Source organism: Callorhinus ursinus, unplaced genomic scaffold (assembly GCF_003265705.2).
Source record: "Callorhinus ursinus isolate GAN/ISIS: 27379988/994484 unplaced genomic scaffold, GSC_fseal_2.0 scaffold581, whole genome shotgun sequence".
Classification (NCBI taxonomy): domain Eukaryota; kingdom Metazoa; phylum Chordata; class Mammalia; order Carnivora; family Otariidae; genus Callorhinus; species Callorhinus ursinus.
The window spans coordinates 307-15980 of NW_027397636.1; the positions used below are offsets into that span (position 1 = coordinate 307).

The following is a 15674-nucleotide window of genomic DNA, read 5'->3' on the forward strand; positions in this document are numbered from 1 at the left end:
AGAATATTTTGTTATCCTTAAAGCTTTGTTTTAATGTTGTGTACAATAAGTATTCGAAAATTGAGTTTGATATGTATTTTTCTTTTTTTTTTTTTTCTTTTAAATATGAGCCACCTTTATGCCTCCTCTAGGTTGCTATGATCTTTGGGATACCTGTAGAAAATTCCGAAGTTTTCAGGGCTGTTGTAACTTTTGATCATAGGGCATTTATAAATAGGCTTCTCTGAAAATAATTTGAACTACCTGTAATCAGCCTTTCTTTATTGTGAAATCTTATCCTTTGTGTTTCTGTTCATTTGCATACCATGGTTGACAAATGTAATAGCTCTGTAATTATGAGTTTTAATTTTGGTGTAATACTTTTCATTATAAAATACCCATCTTCAAACTCTGGTTAATAGGAAGCCTGTGATTCTTTATATCTTACAGATATCTTTACCAGATGTGTGAGCAAAGAATTACCACCAAAAGAAGACATTAATAATGGAGAATTATTCCAAACATTAATTTTCTTGGAAAGACACATAAGACATGAGTTTGAGGATTTCGATTTGAGAAAAATCCAAGATGTGAACAAATTTGAGACTCAGTGGCTTTATGAAGAAAAAAATTACGAAGACACTGCAACCCATTACAAAAATCTCGCCTGTAGAGAACATCAACAACATCATAAATTCTGTAATCATTTTCCTGTAAAGCGCAATGTTTCCATAGGAAGAAATACATCTGAATATTACAGAAATACATCTGAATATTACAAACATGATACGGTGAGTAAGGCACTAAAAAACAAGGTAGGTTATTCAGGAAGCAAGTATAGAAACTGTTTGGACAGTACACTTGAATTAAGCTTTCATTCACATCTGACTGAACTGCAGAGATTTCAGACCCAAGAAGAAATTCATGAAAGTAACCAAGTTGAGAAGCCTACCAAAAAGACTTCAGTTTCACTTCAAAAAATTCCTTCTAGTGTCAAAACCAACATTTTTAATAGATATGGGAAGGTTCTTATGCATCCTTCATCACGGACACAACACCAGAAAACACCCAAAAGAGAAAAACCTTACAAATGTAATGAGTGTGGGAAGGCTTTTAGCCATTGCTCAACCTTAGCTACTCATCAAAGAATTCATTCTGAGCAGAAACCTTACAAAGGTAATGAGTGTGGCAAAGCCTTTAAGAGGTTCTCAAACCTTAGGAGGCATCAGAGAATCCATGCTGGAGAGAAAACATATAAATGTAATATATGTGGTAAAGATTTTGCCACACAGTCACATCTCTGGGGTCATGAGCGAATTCATACAGGAGAGAAGCCTTACAAATGTAATGAGTGTGGCAAAGCCTTTTCTGATGGTTCATATCTTGCTCAACATAAGAATTTCCATTCTGGACAGAAACCTTATAAATGTCATCAGTGTGGCAAGGATTTTGCCACGCGTTCACACCTCTGTATTCATAAGAGAATTCATACTGGAGAGAAACCATTTAGATGTAATGTCTGTGGTAAGAATTTTATGATACCTTCACAGCTTTGGGGTCATGAGCGAACTCATACTGGAGAGAAGCCTTACAAATGTAGTGAGTGTGGCAAAGCCTTTTCTAGTGGTTCAAATCTTGCTCAACATAAGAGAATCCATTCTGGAGAGAAACCTTACAAATGTAATCAGTGTGGTAAGGATTTTACCACACGGTCATACCTTTGGAGTCATGAGAGAATTCATACTGGAGAGAAACCTTACAAATGTAATGAGTGTGGCAAGGCCTTTATCAGGAGTTCAAATCTTACTCAACATAAGAGAGTTCATGATGGAGAGAAACCCTATAAATGTAATGTATGTGACAAGGCCTTTAGTCAGAATGCAAGCCTTACTGTTCACCAAAGAATTCATACTGGGGAGAAACCTTATAAATGTCATGAATGTGGCAAAGCCTTTAAGCACTACTTAAGCATCAATAAGCACCATAATACACATAGAGTGAAGATACAAATATAAAGTGTGTGGTAAGACTTTTATTAAATGTTTATACCTTTGGAGTCATGAGAGAATTCATACCAGAGAGAAACCTTACAAATGTCATGAGTGTGACAAATTCTTTAAGCACTGTTCAAGCCTGAGTAGACACCAGAATATACATAGAATGAAGATATAGATGTAGAGGTTATGGTAAGGCTTTTATTAAATGTTCTCACATTTGGAGTCATGAGGGAATGCATACTGCAAGGAAATCTCACCAAAGAATGTAGCACAGCTTTCATGCCCTGCCTCAGGATTCACCAAAGATTTCATGTCAGAGAAAACGCTACAAATACAATGATTGCTGGTACATTGCTTAAGCAGGTTTCACAATATACTATGCATCAGAGAATTCTAATAGTATGAACTAAGTCTAATTCTTGATTAATCAAATCAAATTTTACACTCTGCAGGAAAATTAAAAGTCAAATGTTTTAAAATTCATGAAATGATGGGTGTCAAAGGAGCAGGGATATTTGTGGAACACCCTACTTATCTTCAGTTTATATGATCTTTTTATTTTCTATTTCTTGTTGACATTACTTGATTATCAACTTTAGACTTGTTGAAAATCTGTTAATGATGTTATGTCTTCAACACAGACCTTTTGTGAATTGCCACTAGTGTCTGTGATGGTTCCTTTTATTTTGGTCCTAATGTAAATGGTATTTTGTTTTTAATTTTTAATTCACTTGTTTATTTCTGGTATCTAGGAAGGCCGTTAACTTTTGATCATTAACCTTGTATCCTGCTGCCTTGCTATAATTTCCATATTGTGTTTTATCTACCATAATTTGGGGCATCATAAAATTGTTCAGTGCTGTGGTGACAGGTACCACTGTTTTGTTCCTGGGATAAAAAGAAAGGACTCTCTCTTACTGTACTCATATTAAGCAAATCCTGCAGTCATTAAGTCCAACTTGGTCATGGGGCAGGTTCCTATTGTATTATGTGGCAATCGGAGTATCTACAGTTTATTAAGATCTAAGAAGCTGGGGCGCCTGGGTGGGGCAGTCAGTTAAGCATCTGACTCTCGGTTTCAGCTCAGATCATGATCTTGGGGTCATGAGATCAAGCCCTGCGTCTGACTCCGCACTCAGTGTGGAGTCAGCTTAAGGCTCTCTCTCCCTCTGCCCCTCCCCCCTGCAGTCTCTTTCTCCCTCTAAATAAATAAATGTCTTAGGAAAAAAATCTCAGAAGCTTTATGCGTAATTGGTGTTGCCATATAGAATAAATCTCTACATATAAATGGAACCTGGTCGCAGAAAAAATTATAATAGCATACCAGAATCTAAACTACAAGGAAAGGGCGCCTGGGTGGCTCAGTTGGTGAAGCGACTGCCTTCGGCTCAGGTCATGATCCTGGAGTCCCGGGATCGAGTCCCGCATCAGGCTCCCTGCTGAGCAGGGAGTCTGCTTCTCCCTCTGACCCTCCTCCCTCTCATGCTCTCTATCTCATTCTCTCTCTCAAATAAATAAATAAAATATTTAAACTACAAGGACAGCTTATGAAAAGAGCTAAATGTAGATCTAGATTACTGGAAGAACATCATCAACCACCTTTTTCCGTATATCATGTTGTTTACATGATGTGATTTGTTACCACCCCCAGTAGGTTTAAGTCCCCAGTCTGCTGCTAAACAGGATATGAAGTTACTGAAATCACTCAATACTGTGCTTCATAGTCCTCTTTAGAATGGAAGTAGTAGTTTCCACCCCCAGATTTGTGATGAATAGAGTTAACTGTCTTTGCAGCACAGATTCTTAATATTGTAGGTGTTTGTCCTTTCCTGAAGAGTTGGCCTGAGGGGGAAAAATGGTAACATGGTACCTGCCATTTCTTAGACAAACCTGATTGATTTTTCCTGTATCCCTTTTCCTCACATGGTTGATGCAGTTCCACAACTGCAGTACAGCCGGAGGTCGTCATGGGAGAGAGAATTCATAGGACTGTAACATGATGGAAATCTTTACGATGCAGGATAATATAAATTTCACAAGCAGCAAAATTCCCCATAAACAAAATGGATCCATGACTTTCATGTATAATTGCCTTCTCCCCAGCTGTTGAGAGTTTGTTGAAAGTTCTACAGGTCACTTGTTTGTGATCATGGGAGTCCATGCTGTGAAACCTCTTTCATGCCAACCTGGCTGGTAGGCAATATTATATAATACAGCATAATCTACGTAAGTACCTTCTGAAGGTTCTCATCTATCCCCAGCACTGTATTTTTTTTTAACATGCAGGAAACAAATGCACGGAATGATGTGATAATAGGAGTGGATTCTCTTTCAGTTATATCTAGGTTATTTGAAGACATTTAAAACAGGATACACATTGTAAATGTACTCAAGCAAAGAAATCCATCAAAAAGGTTTTTAGTGTCACAACCTGAAAGAATCCTTCCTAGTGTCAAAACCAACATTTGCATAAGGGTGGGAAAGTTTTGATCCCTTTTTTGTTGATAACAAAATAATATAGTTCTACATATTACAAAGAAACTGCAAAAGTAATGAACTTGGAAAATCTTTAGACAGGATGAATCTTTACTGATCAGAAATTCATACAGGAGAGATCTTAAAATTATACACAGTGGGGCACTGTATTTAACCAAGTCAAACATTATTAAACATCCATTAAATAAATACCTCAGAGTAATCTTCAAATGTAATATATATGGCAACGTTTTCATCCAAAATTCAATCCTTGTGAGATCACCACAGTACTAATTTTGGAATGAAAACTTAAGAATTTTACAAGTAATGATACTCAAACCTTAGTAAATGTTAAGTAATTCAAATATTAAAAACTTCAGAAGCCATAAGCAGGCTTAAAACTTGTGAAACACCACATAATGTATACAGGAAACCTTACAAATTTAATATATTAAAAGCCTTTTTATCCAAAATGCCTTTATCTCCTCAGTTCTTACTGTAGAATTCATCTTTAACACGTATGGATTTTAGAGAAACGTGGATATTAACTCATGGATATTGCCTTAAAGATTATTGAAGGTATAAATCAGACCTTTGGAAAATTGACAGTCTACCTTCACTTTCCTTAGTGTTCATATAAAAACTCACGTGCCTGTCAAATGACCCTGGAAATACTGCAAAAGTATTCTTTAAATGACATCAAACTCAACAGTCTTCTAGAGAATATATACTCAAAAGAGCAGGATTATAATCCACACCTGACAGAACATTTAGAAATAGAAAAACAAAAATGCTAACAATTTTTTATGAAAGTGTTACTCTGGATAAAAGTAAATTTAATAGGTCATTTTGTATCAAAAGGTCAATTATGAAGTGCCTAGAATTTTTCAATTAAAAATGTATTCTCTGGGTTCTGCTATGGCCCAAAGAGTATTTACTTTCTCTATTGTGTGTTTTCATTTTCTCCCCAAAATGGGTTTTGTGTACCTGTCAACTTTCTCCATACAAAAATCTCCATAAAAAAACTAAAGTGAATTTGCAATTATATTTAGAAATTACTGAGAAATGAATTATGAGGTCACAAAAGTTTACCTCAAGTTGAGTTTATCAGTCACTTCAAGTGTGGAATACGTTGACAAACAAAGAACAACTCAAATTAGATATGTACTCTAAAAAAATTTTTTTCTAAACCGTGGTGACCTAAATATCACGTCTCAACCCCCATCTCCCACACACCAGGTCTTGTGCCTATGAACAGCTCTAGATATGAACACAGGATTGAGCACATGATGAATGGGGCTAGAAATGGAAATGACATTCCGAAAAATGTTGGTCAGTAATGGTATATTTCACATTGGTTGAGTATTGCATTTCACATTTCAGTTTGCATCCTTTGCAAAGAAAGCCGCACTCCTTTCTTCAGTTGCTTACATTCTAATGCAGGAGACATTTCCTGGATCCAGCCATGGCCCCACATCACTCTCCACAGAGGACCTGGTCCCAGGCCACTCAGTACATTTTGCCTGTCGCAGGATGCACATGTCTATCTCTAAGTGAAGTTTTTTTGCATTAAGTTTTTTATTTTATTTTTATTTTATGAGAGAGAGGGACAGCCCAGAGCAGGAGTGGGGAAGCAGAGGGAGAAGGCGAAGCAGACTCCCCGCTGAGCAGGGAGCCTGACATGGGGCTCGATCCCAGGACTCTAGGACCATGACCTGAGCCAAGGGCAGACACTCAATGGACTGAGCCACCCAGACGCCCCAAGTTTTTTATTTTAATGCCAAATATAGTTAATACTCAGTGTTATACTAGTTTCAGGTATACCATTTAATGAGTCATCAATTGTATACATTACACAGTGCTCATCAACACAAGTGTGCTTTAAATGGCCCTCATCTGTTTCTCCCATCCCCCCACCGACCTCCCCCCTGGCAACCTTCAGGGAGTACTATGTAGTTCAAAGTCCTAAATTGGTTTATCTCTTTTTTCTTTGTTCATTTATTTTGTTTCTTAGATTCCACATGTTACTGAGTCATATGCTATTTGTCTCTGACTTATTTCATTTAGCATAATACTTTCTGGATCCATTATTTTTACACACGGCAAGATTTCACTCTATTTTATGGCTGAGTAATACTCCATTGTGTGTGTGTGTGTGTGTGTGTGTGTACAACTTCTTTATCCATTCCTCTATCAACTGAAGCGTCTCTGTTCCATAACTTGGTTATTATAAACAATGCTACAATAAACATAGGGGTGCATGTATCCTTTTGAATTAGTGTTTTTATATTCTTTGGGTAAATACCAGGTAGTTCCATTACGGGTCAGAAGGTAGTTCTTTTATTTGAGGAGACTCCAGACTGTCATCCACAGAGTGTACCAGTCTGATCTCCTGCAAACAGTGCAGGAGGGTTCCTTTTTCTCCACATCCTTGCCAACACTTGTTCCTTGTCCTCAAAACAGTTTTTCAGGAATGCCACTTTCACCTTAATTAAACGTAACCACGTTAGCTTTTAACACAAGGCGGCCCACAAAACTCCAACCTTCCCTCAAACTTTTGAAACCAACTTAAATGGGCAGGCAGCAGTCCTGTGACACAGGACGCGACAGAAATGGGAAGGGATGGAAAGTCAAAAACACGTACTGGGAGCAGAGGCAACCAGGCCCCAGCCAGATCCTACCCGAGATCCTGGTTACGTCCCCAGGATCCGGCCCCTGGTCGTAGGGGCTACCAGAAGGCCCGACCTCTCTGTCGACGCCCTACCCAGGCCCGGCCCAACGGTCGTAGCCTCGACGCCGACGGCCCAGACAGGACCACCCCTCCGGTGCGCCCAGCGCCGGAAGCTCTGCGCCCAGTTTCCGCCTGGCTCCGCCCTACCGCCGCCCTGGCTCCAGAGATCAGACGTGTTTCCCTCGCATTACCGGAAATGCTTCTTCGAATCTCCGCCCCAACCCACCCACCGAATTCAGGGCGAAGGCCTGGCCAGTACGAGCTTCCCGGAGCGGCCGGAGGCGCTCCACCCAGGCTCTGCCCCAACCCCGCCCAAGGGCGGCGAGCATCTCGGCCAGGCCACAGTTCGCCTCCCGCCCATTACCGGAAGCACTCCCCACAGGGCCTTCCCAGTCCCGTCGTCCCACTTGCGCGCAGGCGCAGATTGTCGCCGACCCGGAAGCGGCTAGCCGGGAGCGAAGGTCAAATCGGCTGCCTGGGATTTTAACTTTCGCGTTTCTACGTCAGAATCTCAGTCCCCAGGCTTACAACCCTGGGGTCTGGGGTCTCCGCGCACATTAGAGTCCCCTCACCCCCGCCTCCCACCGCGGTAAGTAGGGCGTCGCGGAGATACGCACGGAGCCCTGCGGGCGGCGCTGCGGCTCCGGGGGTCCCGGTGCGTTTAGGTTCACATTGTTCGGAGTCGGCCCCTGCCTGTGGTCCCCCGGCCCTCGGGCCTTCAGACGCCGCCGGCCGCCTTGTCTCCTTGCTTCGCGCCGTCCCTGGGCGCCCCTCCCGCCCGCGCCGTGGGAGTCCAGGGAGACGGGCGTGTGCGCCTCGCGCCGCAGCCTGGCCCGGCTCGGCCCATGGAGGCGCGGCGTCTGGCCCTGGCCCTGGGATTGCGCAGACCCTGCCGCCCTCCCGAGGTGCCCCCGCCCCGTGCAGCCCCGCATAGCGTGAGAGGACCGATGCCCAGGGACGCCACCCTCGTCCGCGCGGGCTTTGGGACGGAGGATCGCGGGGAGTCCCGGAGCAGGTCCCCTCCCCCTCCCCCTCCCCGCGAGGATGGGGGGCCTTGGGGAAGCCGTGACCGCGGAAGGGAGGCCGGGACGGCGGCAGACGCGGGAGAGAGGGGGAGCAGGAGAAAGGGAATGGCGGAGGAGAGACCCGTGAGAGGGTCGGTGAAGAGGCGGCCAGAGAGAGGACGCGGGAGGGACCTGCAATGAGGCCGTAAGAGCGGAAAGTCGCAAGCGGAGAAAAGAGAAGAGCGAAATGTGGAGGAAAGGGAGGCGCTCCGGAAGAAGGGGAACAGGACGGTCGGGGCCCTCGGTTCGCAGAAGTGGGGCCACGAGGGCGAGCTCCTTGACGCAGACAGCGGGGAGAAAAGGGCTGTGGGCCGAAGATGCTGGCACTGAGGCGGGAGGGCTGACAGCCCGGAGAGACTCAGCAGTGCGAGAGCTCAGCCAGAGGGGGCGCCAGGGAGTCGGGGCGGAGGGAACGGACCTGGGAGAGCCCAGGACACAGGTGGGGGTGGGGCGGAGAGAGAGGCCGACACCGATGGAGCTCGGAGCAGTCGGAAAGCCTGGGCAGAAGGAGTAAGGGAAGCTGAAGTAGGTCTCAGGAGCTCCCCCGGAAAGTGTAGGTGTAGGGAAAGGAAGAGAGAAAAGGGGAGAAGGCAAGACTGGAGACGGGAATCACAGGAAAGGAGAAACAGTGGAGTGAATCAGGAGAGAGAAAGACACGAACAGATGAATAGGCAGAAATCCTTTGGGGGGAGAAAGAAGGGGAACCCAGATCTGGGTGAGTGGTGGTTAATGGGACATGGGTGATTGAGTTGTGATAGAGTGACCTGTGTCTCCGTAATGTATTTAACTTTAAATTTGCCTGTTTGAATTGAACAGGTGAGAAAGAGAATTACTGTTTATAAGACTCGTGCATTTTATAATTATTTGCATCATAAGATAGCTTTTTTAAAAAATTAAACATAGAATTACCATATAATCCACCAAATTTACTTCTGTGTATATTCACAAAGAACTTGAAAACAGGGACCAGAACAAGTATTTGTACTCTTATGTTCATAGCATTTCTCACAATAGTGAAAAGATACAAAGAGCTCTTCTATGCAGAACACTGAAAATTTGTCTGTACTCTGCAGTTGTGCTTGAATTTGACTCTTAGCCCTCAGACTTTGGTCTACCATTCCATTCCCTTTGTCGGAGGCAGTAATGTCCTCCAATGTTCTAAATCTGCTGGGTGATTGACTCTCTTCATCTGATCAGCAACATGTTGAACAGTGACCACTCCTTCCTTTGAAGACATTTTTTTTAATGGCTTTCTGGACATTACAGTATCGACAAATCTTACCTCTCGTTTGTGTGTGTGTGTTTCAGTTTTCTTCTCTCCACCTTGTTAACTTCCGTTTCCTCTGCATATTTTTCCTCAACCCTCTCTGATTGGAGGAGTACCCCATTGGCTAGTCTTCTGTTTTCACTTATGATAGAATTTTTTTAAAAAAAGACTAATCTGGGTGAAAGACTACAGGGCTTCCAGAATTCACTTGAGATGGAGGAGAACATTGTCTGAAGACCATGGCTGGACATTCCTGATCTACTTCTGTGACCTGATCCCCTGCTTGTGTCCTCCTCCCTCCCTGGGATTGAGGCCCACAGATGCCTTTGCTGTTCTTGAGGCCAGGGTCAGCACTGCCCCAGGGCTTTCCCAAGGGTGGTCCCTCTGTCTAGAATTCTCTGACTTCAAATGCAGGTGGTGAACTTCCTTCCCCAGGTGTTTGTTGTGAGATCACCTTCTCATGGGGCCATCTCTGACACTGCCATGTCCCATTCTAGCTTCCCTCCAACCCCCCATTCTGACCTGTAATGCCTGCTCTGCATGGGTCTCTCTGCTCCTTTCTCTTCCACTGTTTGCACACAGGGGACAGGGCCCTAGGAGGGAGCAGAGCCACAGGTGGGTGGGGTGCTGGGCTGGTCTCCTCTGGTGTTCCACCCTGACTTCCCATGGGATTGTGAGGCATTTTGCACATTCCTCATGTGCCCAGTCCCCAGAGATTCCTCTTCTTGTGTTTGGGCATAATGGGGCCCAGCCTCAGTATCCAGCATCAAGCAGTAGGGCTCTGGCTCATCCAGTGATGAGAACTAAAAGCAGCCCCTGATCTAGAGAGAGGTGAGGGGGGTTGTTCTCTACATGGGGTGTCATCGGGGCGGGTCTGTGGCTTTAAAGGGAGGGCTAATGCCGCCCAGATCCCCACTGCTGCAGCTCATGTGTGTGCTTCACCAGGAGGGGAGTGAGTTCTGCGGGAAGAGGTCACAACACTCACTTGCTGGTCTCCATGTAGCAGTACGGTGTCCCTGAATCCCTCCTGTGGCGGTGGGCAGCAGAGGGGAGGATCTTCCTGTGTGTGTGTGTGTGTGTGCAACAGGAAGGCGTATGTTGACCAAGTTCTAAACAGCATATATTTGACACTCAGGATTGACGTCTCAAGACCCATCTAGCCTGGCAGAGAAGCCCAGGGGAGGGAGAGGAGGAAAGCCCAGAGAGTCAGGAATGACTCATTCTCAGGTAAAGTCATATCTCAGTTCCTTGTTCTGTCGTCTGTGTCCTCACCTCCAGGTGGCCGTGCTCGTCACACTCTGGTGTCCCTCCTGACATGTTTGCTCATGCTCACCCCAGGACCTGCCCTCAGCCCCTCGATCTGCATGCAGATTCCAGCTCATACACTTCCATGTATCTATTTAATGGAGATCAAAAGTACTTGTTACTAGTTTTAGAAAAATCTTGCAGGGGGTGCATGGCTTGTTTGGGGGGTAGATCATGGGACTCTTGATCTGGAAGTCATGAGTTTGAGCCCCACGTTGGTAGTAGAGATTACTTTAAAAAAAATTGTGTTTAGGGGCGTCTGCCTGTGGCTCAGGTCATGATCCCGGAGTCCCAGGATCGAGCCCCGCATTGGGTTCCCTGCTCAGCGGGGAGTCTGCTTCTCCCTCTGCCCCTCACCCTACTCATGTTCTCTCTCACTCTCTGTCTCTTTCTCAAAGAAATAAAATATTTTTTTAAGAAGTTGTGTTTACAGGGTTGTTTTTGTAAGCAGACTAAATAGAATAACATTGACAGTTTTATTTACATCTAATACAATTTGCACGTGTTCTTGTACCAGAAATGCACATGAGTAAAAAATGATAGATAATGAAGATTTATGTAAAAATAGATGTCATTTAAGGACGCCTGGGTGGCTCAGTCGGTTAAGCATCTGCCTTCGGCTCAGGTCATGATCCCAGAGTCCTGGGATCGAGTCCCACATCGGGCTCCTTGCTCAGCGGGAGGCCTGCTTCTCCCTCTCCCACTCCCCCTGCTTGTGTTCCCTCTCTTCACTGTGTCTCTCTCTATCAGATAAATAAATAAAATCTTAAAAAAATAAAAGATGTCATTTAGAAACTGATTATTTTGATTTCAGTTATTTTCAATGTTTGTGTTTTCTGTCCACACGTGTGTGTGAACATTAGCCCATGGTGTGTAAAAAAGACATCATCCTTTCATAAATAACTTTTATTTATTTTAACGTTGGAAGTATGTCTGACATATTTTCCATGGCCTTAAATTTATTTCTGCACCATCATGGAAATGAGATAATAGCAGTAGGAATATGGTGTATGTGCATGTGTGTGTGCATGCGCATATATTGACCTTTTATCCAGGCTTATGTTTCAGCCTTGAACTTGTTTCAGGTTTTCTTCATTAGCAACCCTCTGTCAACAGACGTTTATTGTTGCATGCATTACTTCACTGGGTGGCACTATGAGTTCCATCCTAAAGCCTGACCACTTGGTTCAGGTGCACGCTCTGCCGTTTGTATCTGTTTGACCAGAGGCATGTTCATTAGAGTGTGTGTGACAGAGTTGGGTCCTGTGTAAGATGGGAACAAATACTAATTTAATTGGATGCAATGTCCTTCTACAGGTTAACACTTGTAAAGCATTAGAGTAATGCTTACCATATGGGAAGTGTTCAGAACTTCAGATGGCTTTATTATTATGAGATTCCCATTTTGCAGTTTACACCTTTCATTAACACTACTATAGACTTTATCAACCCTGAAGACACTACTCATGCTGTAGCTCGTGTGGAAATTTGCTGTCATTTGGTGTGTACAACATACTACCTAGAACTTGCGTGTAGTTTACCATTTGTCGATGTTTTTGCATTTGTGTATTTTATCTGGCACAATATTGTAAAATCCTCAGTTTAGCTGAAGGAAATCCTGTGATGGAAAAGTGTAACAAATCCAAATCAGGGGTATATGACTTGCTCAGAATGATCTTTTGTGGACCTACGGAAGCCCTCATTTCTGTTTGAGCCTTCCACCTCTCTTCTCCTCTCATTTTTATGAAGTAAGTAGTTCCCTAATGGCCTCTTGGTGAAATGTGCTTTCGTTTCAGGAACTGTTGACCTTCAGGGATGTGGCCATAGAATTCTCTCCGGAGGAGTGGGAGTGCCTGGACCCTGCTCAGAGGGCCTTGTACAGGGACGTGATGGTGGAGAACTACAGGAACCTGGTCTTCCTGGGTGAGGATTAGTTTCCGTATGGAGGTTGGGTACTGCTCTGGTGTGTCTTTGTGTTTTTCTTGGGGATTTCTTGGGAGCCCCTTCTCTGCTTGACTGAAATTGAAGCCCTGCTGATTCAGAAATGAAAAGCTTCACAATGTAGTATCTGGATTTTAAACGCAGATGATCATGCAGGTAGTGGTGGTGCTAGAAGGAACAAGACCTTATGTCAAAACTTTAAAATACCACATTCCCTGGTTTTACACCGGTAATTTTGACTTGGTCGTTCTGGGAAGAGAGCTGGATATCTGTCAAACATTTAAGCATTAGGAAGAAGACTGTCATTGAACAAATTTGTGAAATGCTATTCTAGACGCGCCTGTAATGAATGTCCTTGGTCTCAGCTGACAAAGGACTGGGAAAACCCCAGGACATCATCTGCTGTTTTCCATATCAGCAGGAATCTCTCTCTGAGCTGAATATTATCTCCACTGTGCAGAGTGCTTGCTCTGAAATGCTAAGAGTGGGGTAAAACTAGCAACAAAACCCTGGTGGGTGGGAAGGTGTCAAAGATGTGAACACGAATAGGGATAGATGGCAGAAAGTGACTTCCTGAAATGTCGTTTGGACCGTTCCCTCTGGATAGGAGAGGTGGTTGGAAAAGAAGAGGTGATTTCTCGTGGACTCTCACAGGAACTCACTGTTCTCCCTCTCCTTCACTCTTCTTTGTATGTGTATGTTTCTGTGCCCTCCTCGGTGGTTCTGCTGCTCTTGTCAGCAACAAGGGCAGTCTTTAACATGACCCAGACACGCAGTTCTCTGCCCCCCCCAAGGCCCTTTACTGGTTCAACCTTGGGGAGCACATGAAGGGCTCTTTGTAAGGGGTATTCTTCCTTCCTTAGCCTCTCCTTCCCTACTCCGTCCACACAGATCTGATCTGAGGCTCCCCTTCGTCCTGACTGCAGGCCTTCTCCAGCTTGCATCCCATTTCATGTGCTGAGTGACCTGTCATGATGGGAACATCGGCTGCTCTTTTGCATCTGGGACTCCAGGCAGGAGCATGGGCTGTGTCAAGCCTTCTGCCTGATCCGTGCCTCTACCATATCCTCATTTCCACTTCCGCCCTTCGGGGGCATGTGTACTGGGAATAGAAGGGTGTTTTGAGATTGCTTTCAGCAGTGCTGTATAGAGAGAGGGCGGGGAAAACCTCTGATTCCCAGTCCTTCAAGGGGACTGTATCTCAGGATTTGGGCCCTCAGCCTGGAGACTGTAGGTAGACCTTAGGTCCTGTTTGAACACCCCACAAAATCAGACCCCCTTCCTTAATTTCCTGTCTTTGTCTCCCTCTTGCAGCTCCTCCTTAGTCTGGGAGTGTGGGAAACCCTTGGCTGTCCCTGATTTCCTGGTCTCCTAAGTTTGTATGGTGTTGCCTGTGAAATTTTCTTGGTTCTGAAGTACAGTTCCTCAGCGTCTGAAATTTTATCCTCATATTTTGGACAACTGGGCACCTTGTGGTGAACTCTCCCAGGAGGAATTTTACTGGGTAAAAGAACATTCTGGATGGAGAGCACATATATTTAGATGTCAGAGCATCATCCTGCTAAGTAGAGACATGGGCCCTGAAGCACCTGAGTAGTGTGGTCAGCGTGTTCCAGGATGCTGACATTGAGTGTAGCATGAGACCGTGGCTTATGGCTCCAGTTGTCCTTCCGGTTTTTGGCGTGTCACCAAAGTGTGTCTTGAGGACACTGTGGCAGTGTTGATCGAGTACACTAAGGAGTATACTTGATTTTGCATGAACAAGTACAGAAATTTTTTTTAACATAATTGTGCTCCTTTTTTTTTTTTTAAAGATTTTATTTATTTGAGAGAGAAAGATCCCGAATGGGGGGGCGGGCAGGTGGAGTGGAGGGAGAAGCAGACTCCCCACTGAGCAGGGAGCCCAACACAGGACTCGATCCCAGGACTCTGGGATCATGACCCAAGCCAAAGGCAGATGCTTAACCAACTGATCACCCAGGCACCCTTTTTTTTTTTTTTAAGTCTTTTATTTATTTATTTACCAGAGAGAGGAGAGAGGGAGAGAAAAGCAGGCTCCCCACTGAGCAAGGAGCCCTACTCGGGACTTGATCCCAAGGCCCTGGGATCATGACCTGAACCAAAGGCAGAGGCTTAACCAACTGAGCCACCCAGGCCCCGTGAACAAGTACAGGAATTTATTCTAGGGAGAAAATTGTCTGCCTTCATAACCTCATCTGTGAGGCTGTTGTCCAAACTATTGTTCATGCAACAATGTTCATTCCATGTGTGTGCTGTATTCCTTCTTCAACAAATAAGATTTGATTTATTGTGTTGAGGGAATTTATGAGGTCATGGTGCCTACCTTATTGAACTCTACCACATTGCTGTATTTGAAAATGTTTGTACTTTGATCTGCAGGGTATTGTAAACCTGTTATTTTGTATTTAATCATTGGTTATGTATTTGATGACAGTTCTCGGTGTTCTTTATTTTATACCCTTTTTTTTGTGGGACTGTTTGATCAAAGAATGAATGTTGGTTCATATATTTTATAAGATTTCCTTCCTGGGGCGCCTGGGTGGCTCAGTCGTTAAGCGTCTGCCTTCGGTTCAGGTCATGGTCCCAGGGTCCTGGGATCAAGCCCCACATCGGGCTCCCGGCTCTGCAGGAAGCCTGCTTCTCCTTCTCCCACTCCCCCTGCTTGTGATCCCTCTCTCACTATGTCTCTATCTGTTACATAAATAAATAAATAAATAAAAAAAAAAAAAATTAAAAAAAAAAAAAAAAGATTTCCTTCCTGAATGTTAAGGGTTGTAGATGATCAGCTGTTTTCCCAAAACCTATATAACTTCCAGAATAGAGAAAATATATTCATAGTTAAGTTTTTCCATGAGTGTTGCTTGACTTTATAATTGGTTATTAAGAAACACTTC

The 15674-nt window shown here is 44.1% G+C and overlaps 2 protein-coding genes across 4 annotated transcripts; both read left to right on the plus strand.

The window, feature by feature from the left end:
• Window positions 1-429: 429 nt before the first annotated feature.
• Window positions 430-2387, plus strand: LOC112818847 (uncharacterized; the record flags this gene model as incomplete). The annotated part of the gene is made up of 1 exon (XM_025865938.2): window positions 430-2387. A coding segment is annotated over one exon (1565 nt), but the record flags the coding sequence as incomplete, so codon positions are not given.
• A 5219-nt stretch (window positions 2388-7606) lies between these two features.
• Window positions 7607-14471, plus strand: LOC141372060 (zinc finger protein 320-like). Of its 3 annotated transcripts, none has more exons than XM_073890522.1 (4): window positions 7607-7771; window positions 10649-10740; window positions 12615-12741; window positions 14074-14471. In XM_073890522.1, the coding sequence occupies exons 2-4, from the start codon at window positions 10726-10728 to the stop codon at window positions 14082-14084; spliced, it is 153 nt and encodes a 50-aa protein (XP_073746623.1). In that variant the 5' UTR covers window positions 7607-7771; window positions 10649-10725; the 3' UTR covers window positions 14085-14471. The 3 variants fall into 3 exon arrangements, with proteins under 3 accessions (XP_073746623.1, XP_073746621.1, XP_073746622.1); XM_073890520.1 differs by lacking the exon at window positions 14074-14471 and adding an exon at window positions 13686-13765; XM_073890521.1 differs by lacking the exon at window positions 14074-14471 and adding an exon at window positions 13651-13676.
• The last annotated feature ends 1203 nt before the right edge of the window (window positions 14472-15674 follow it).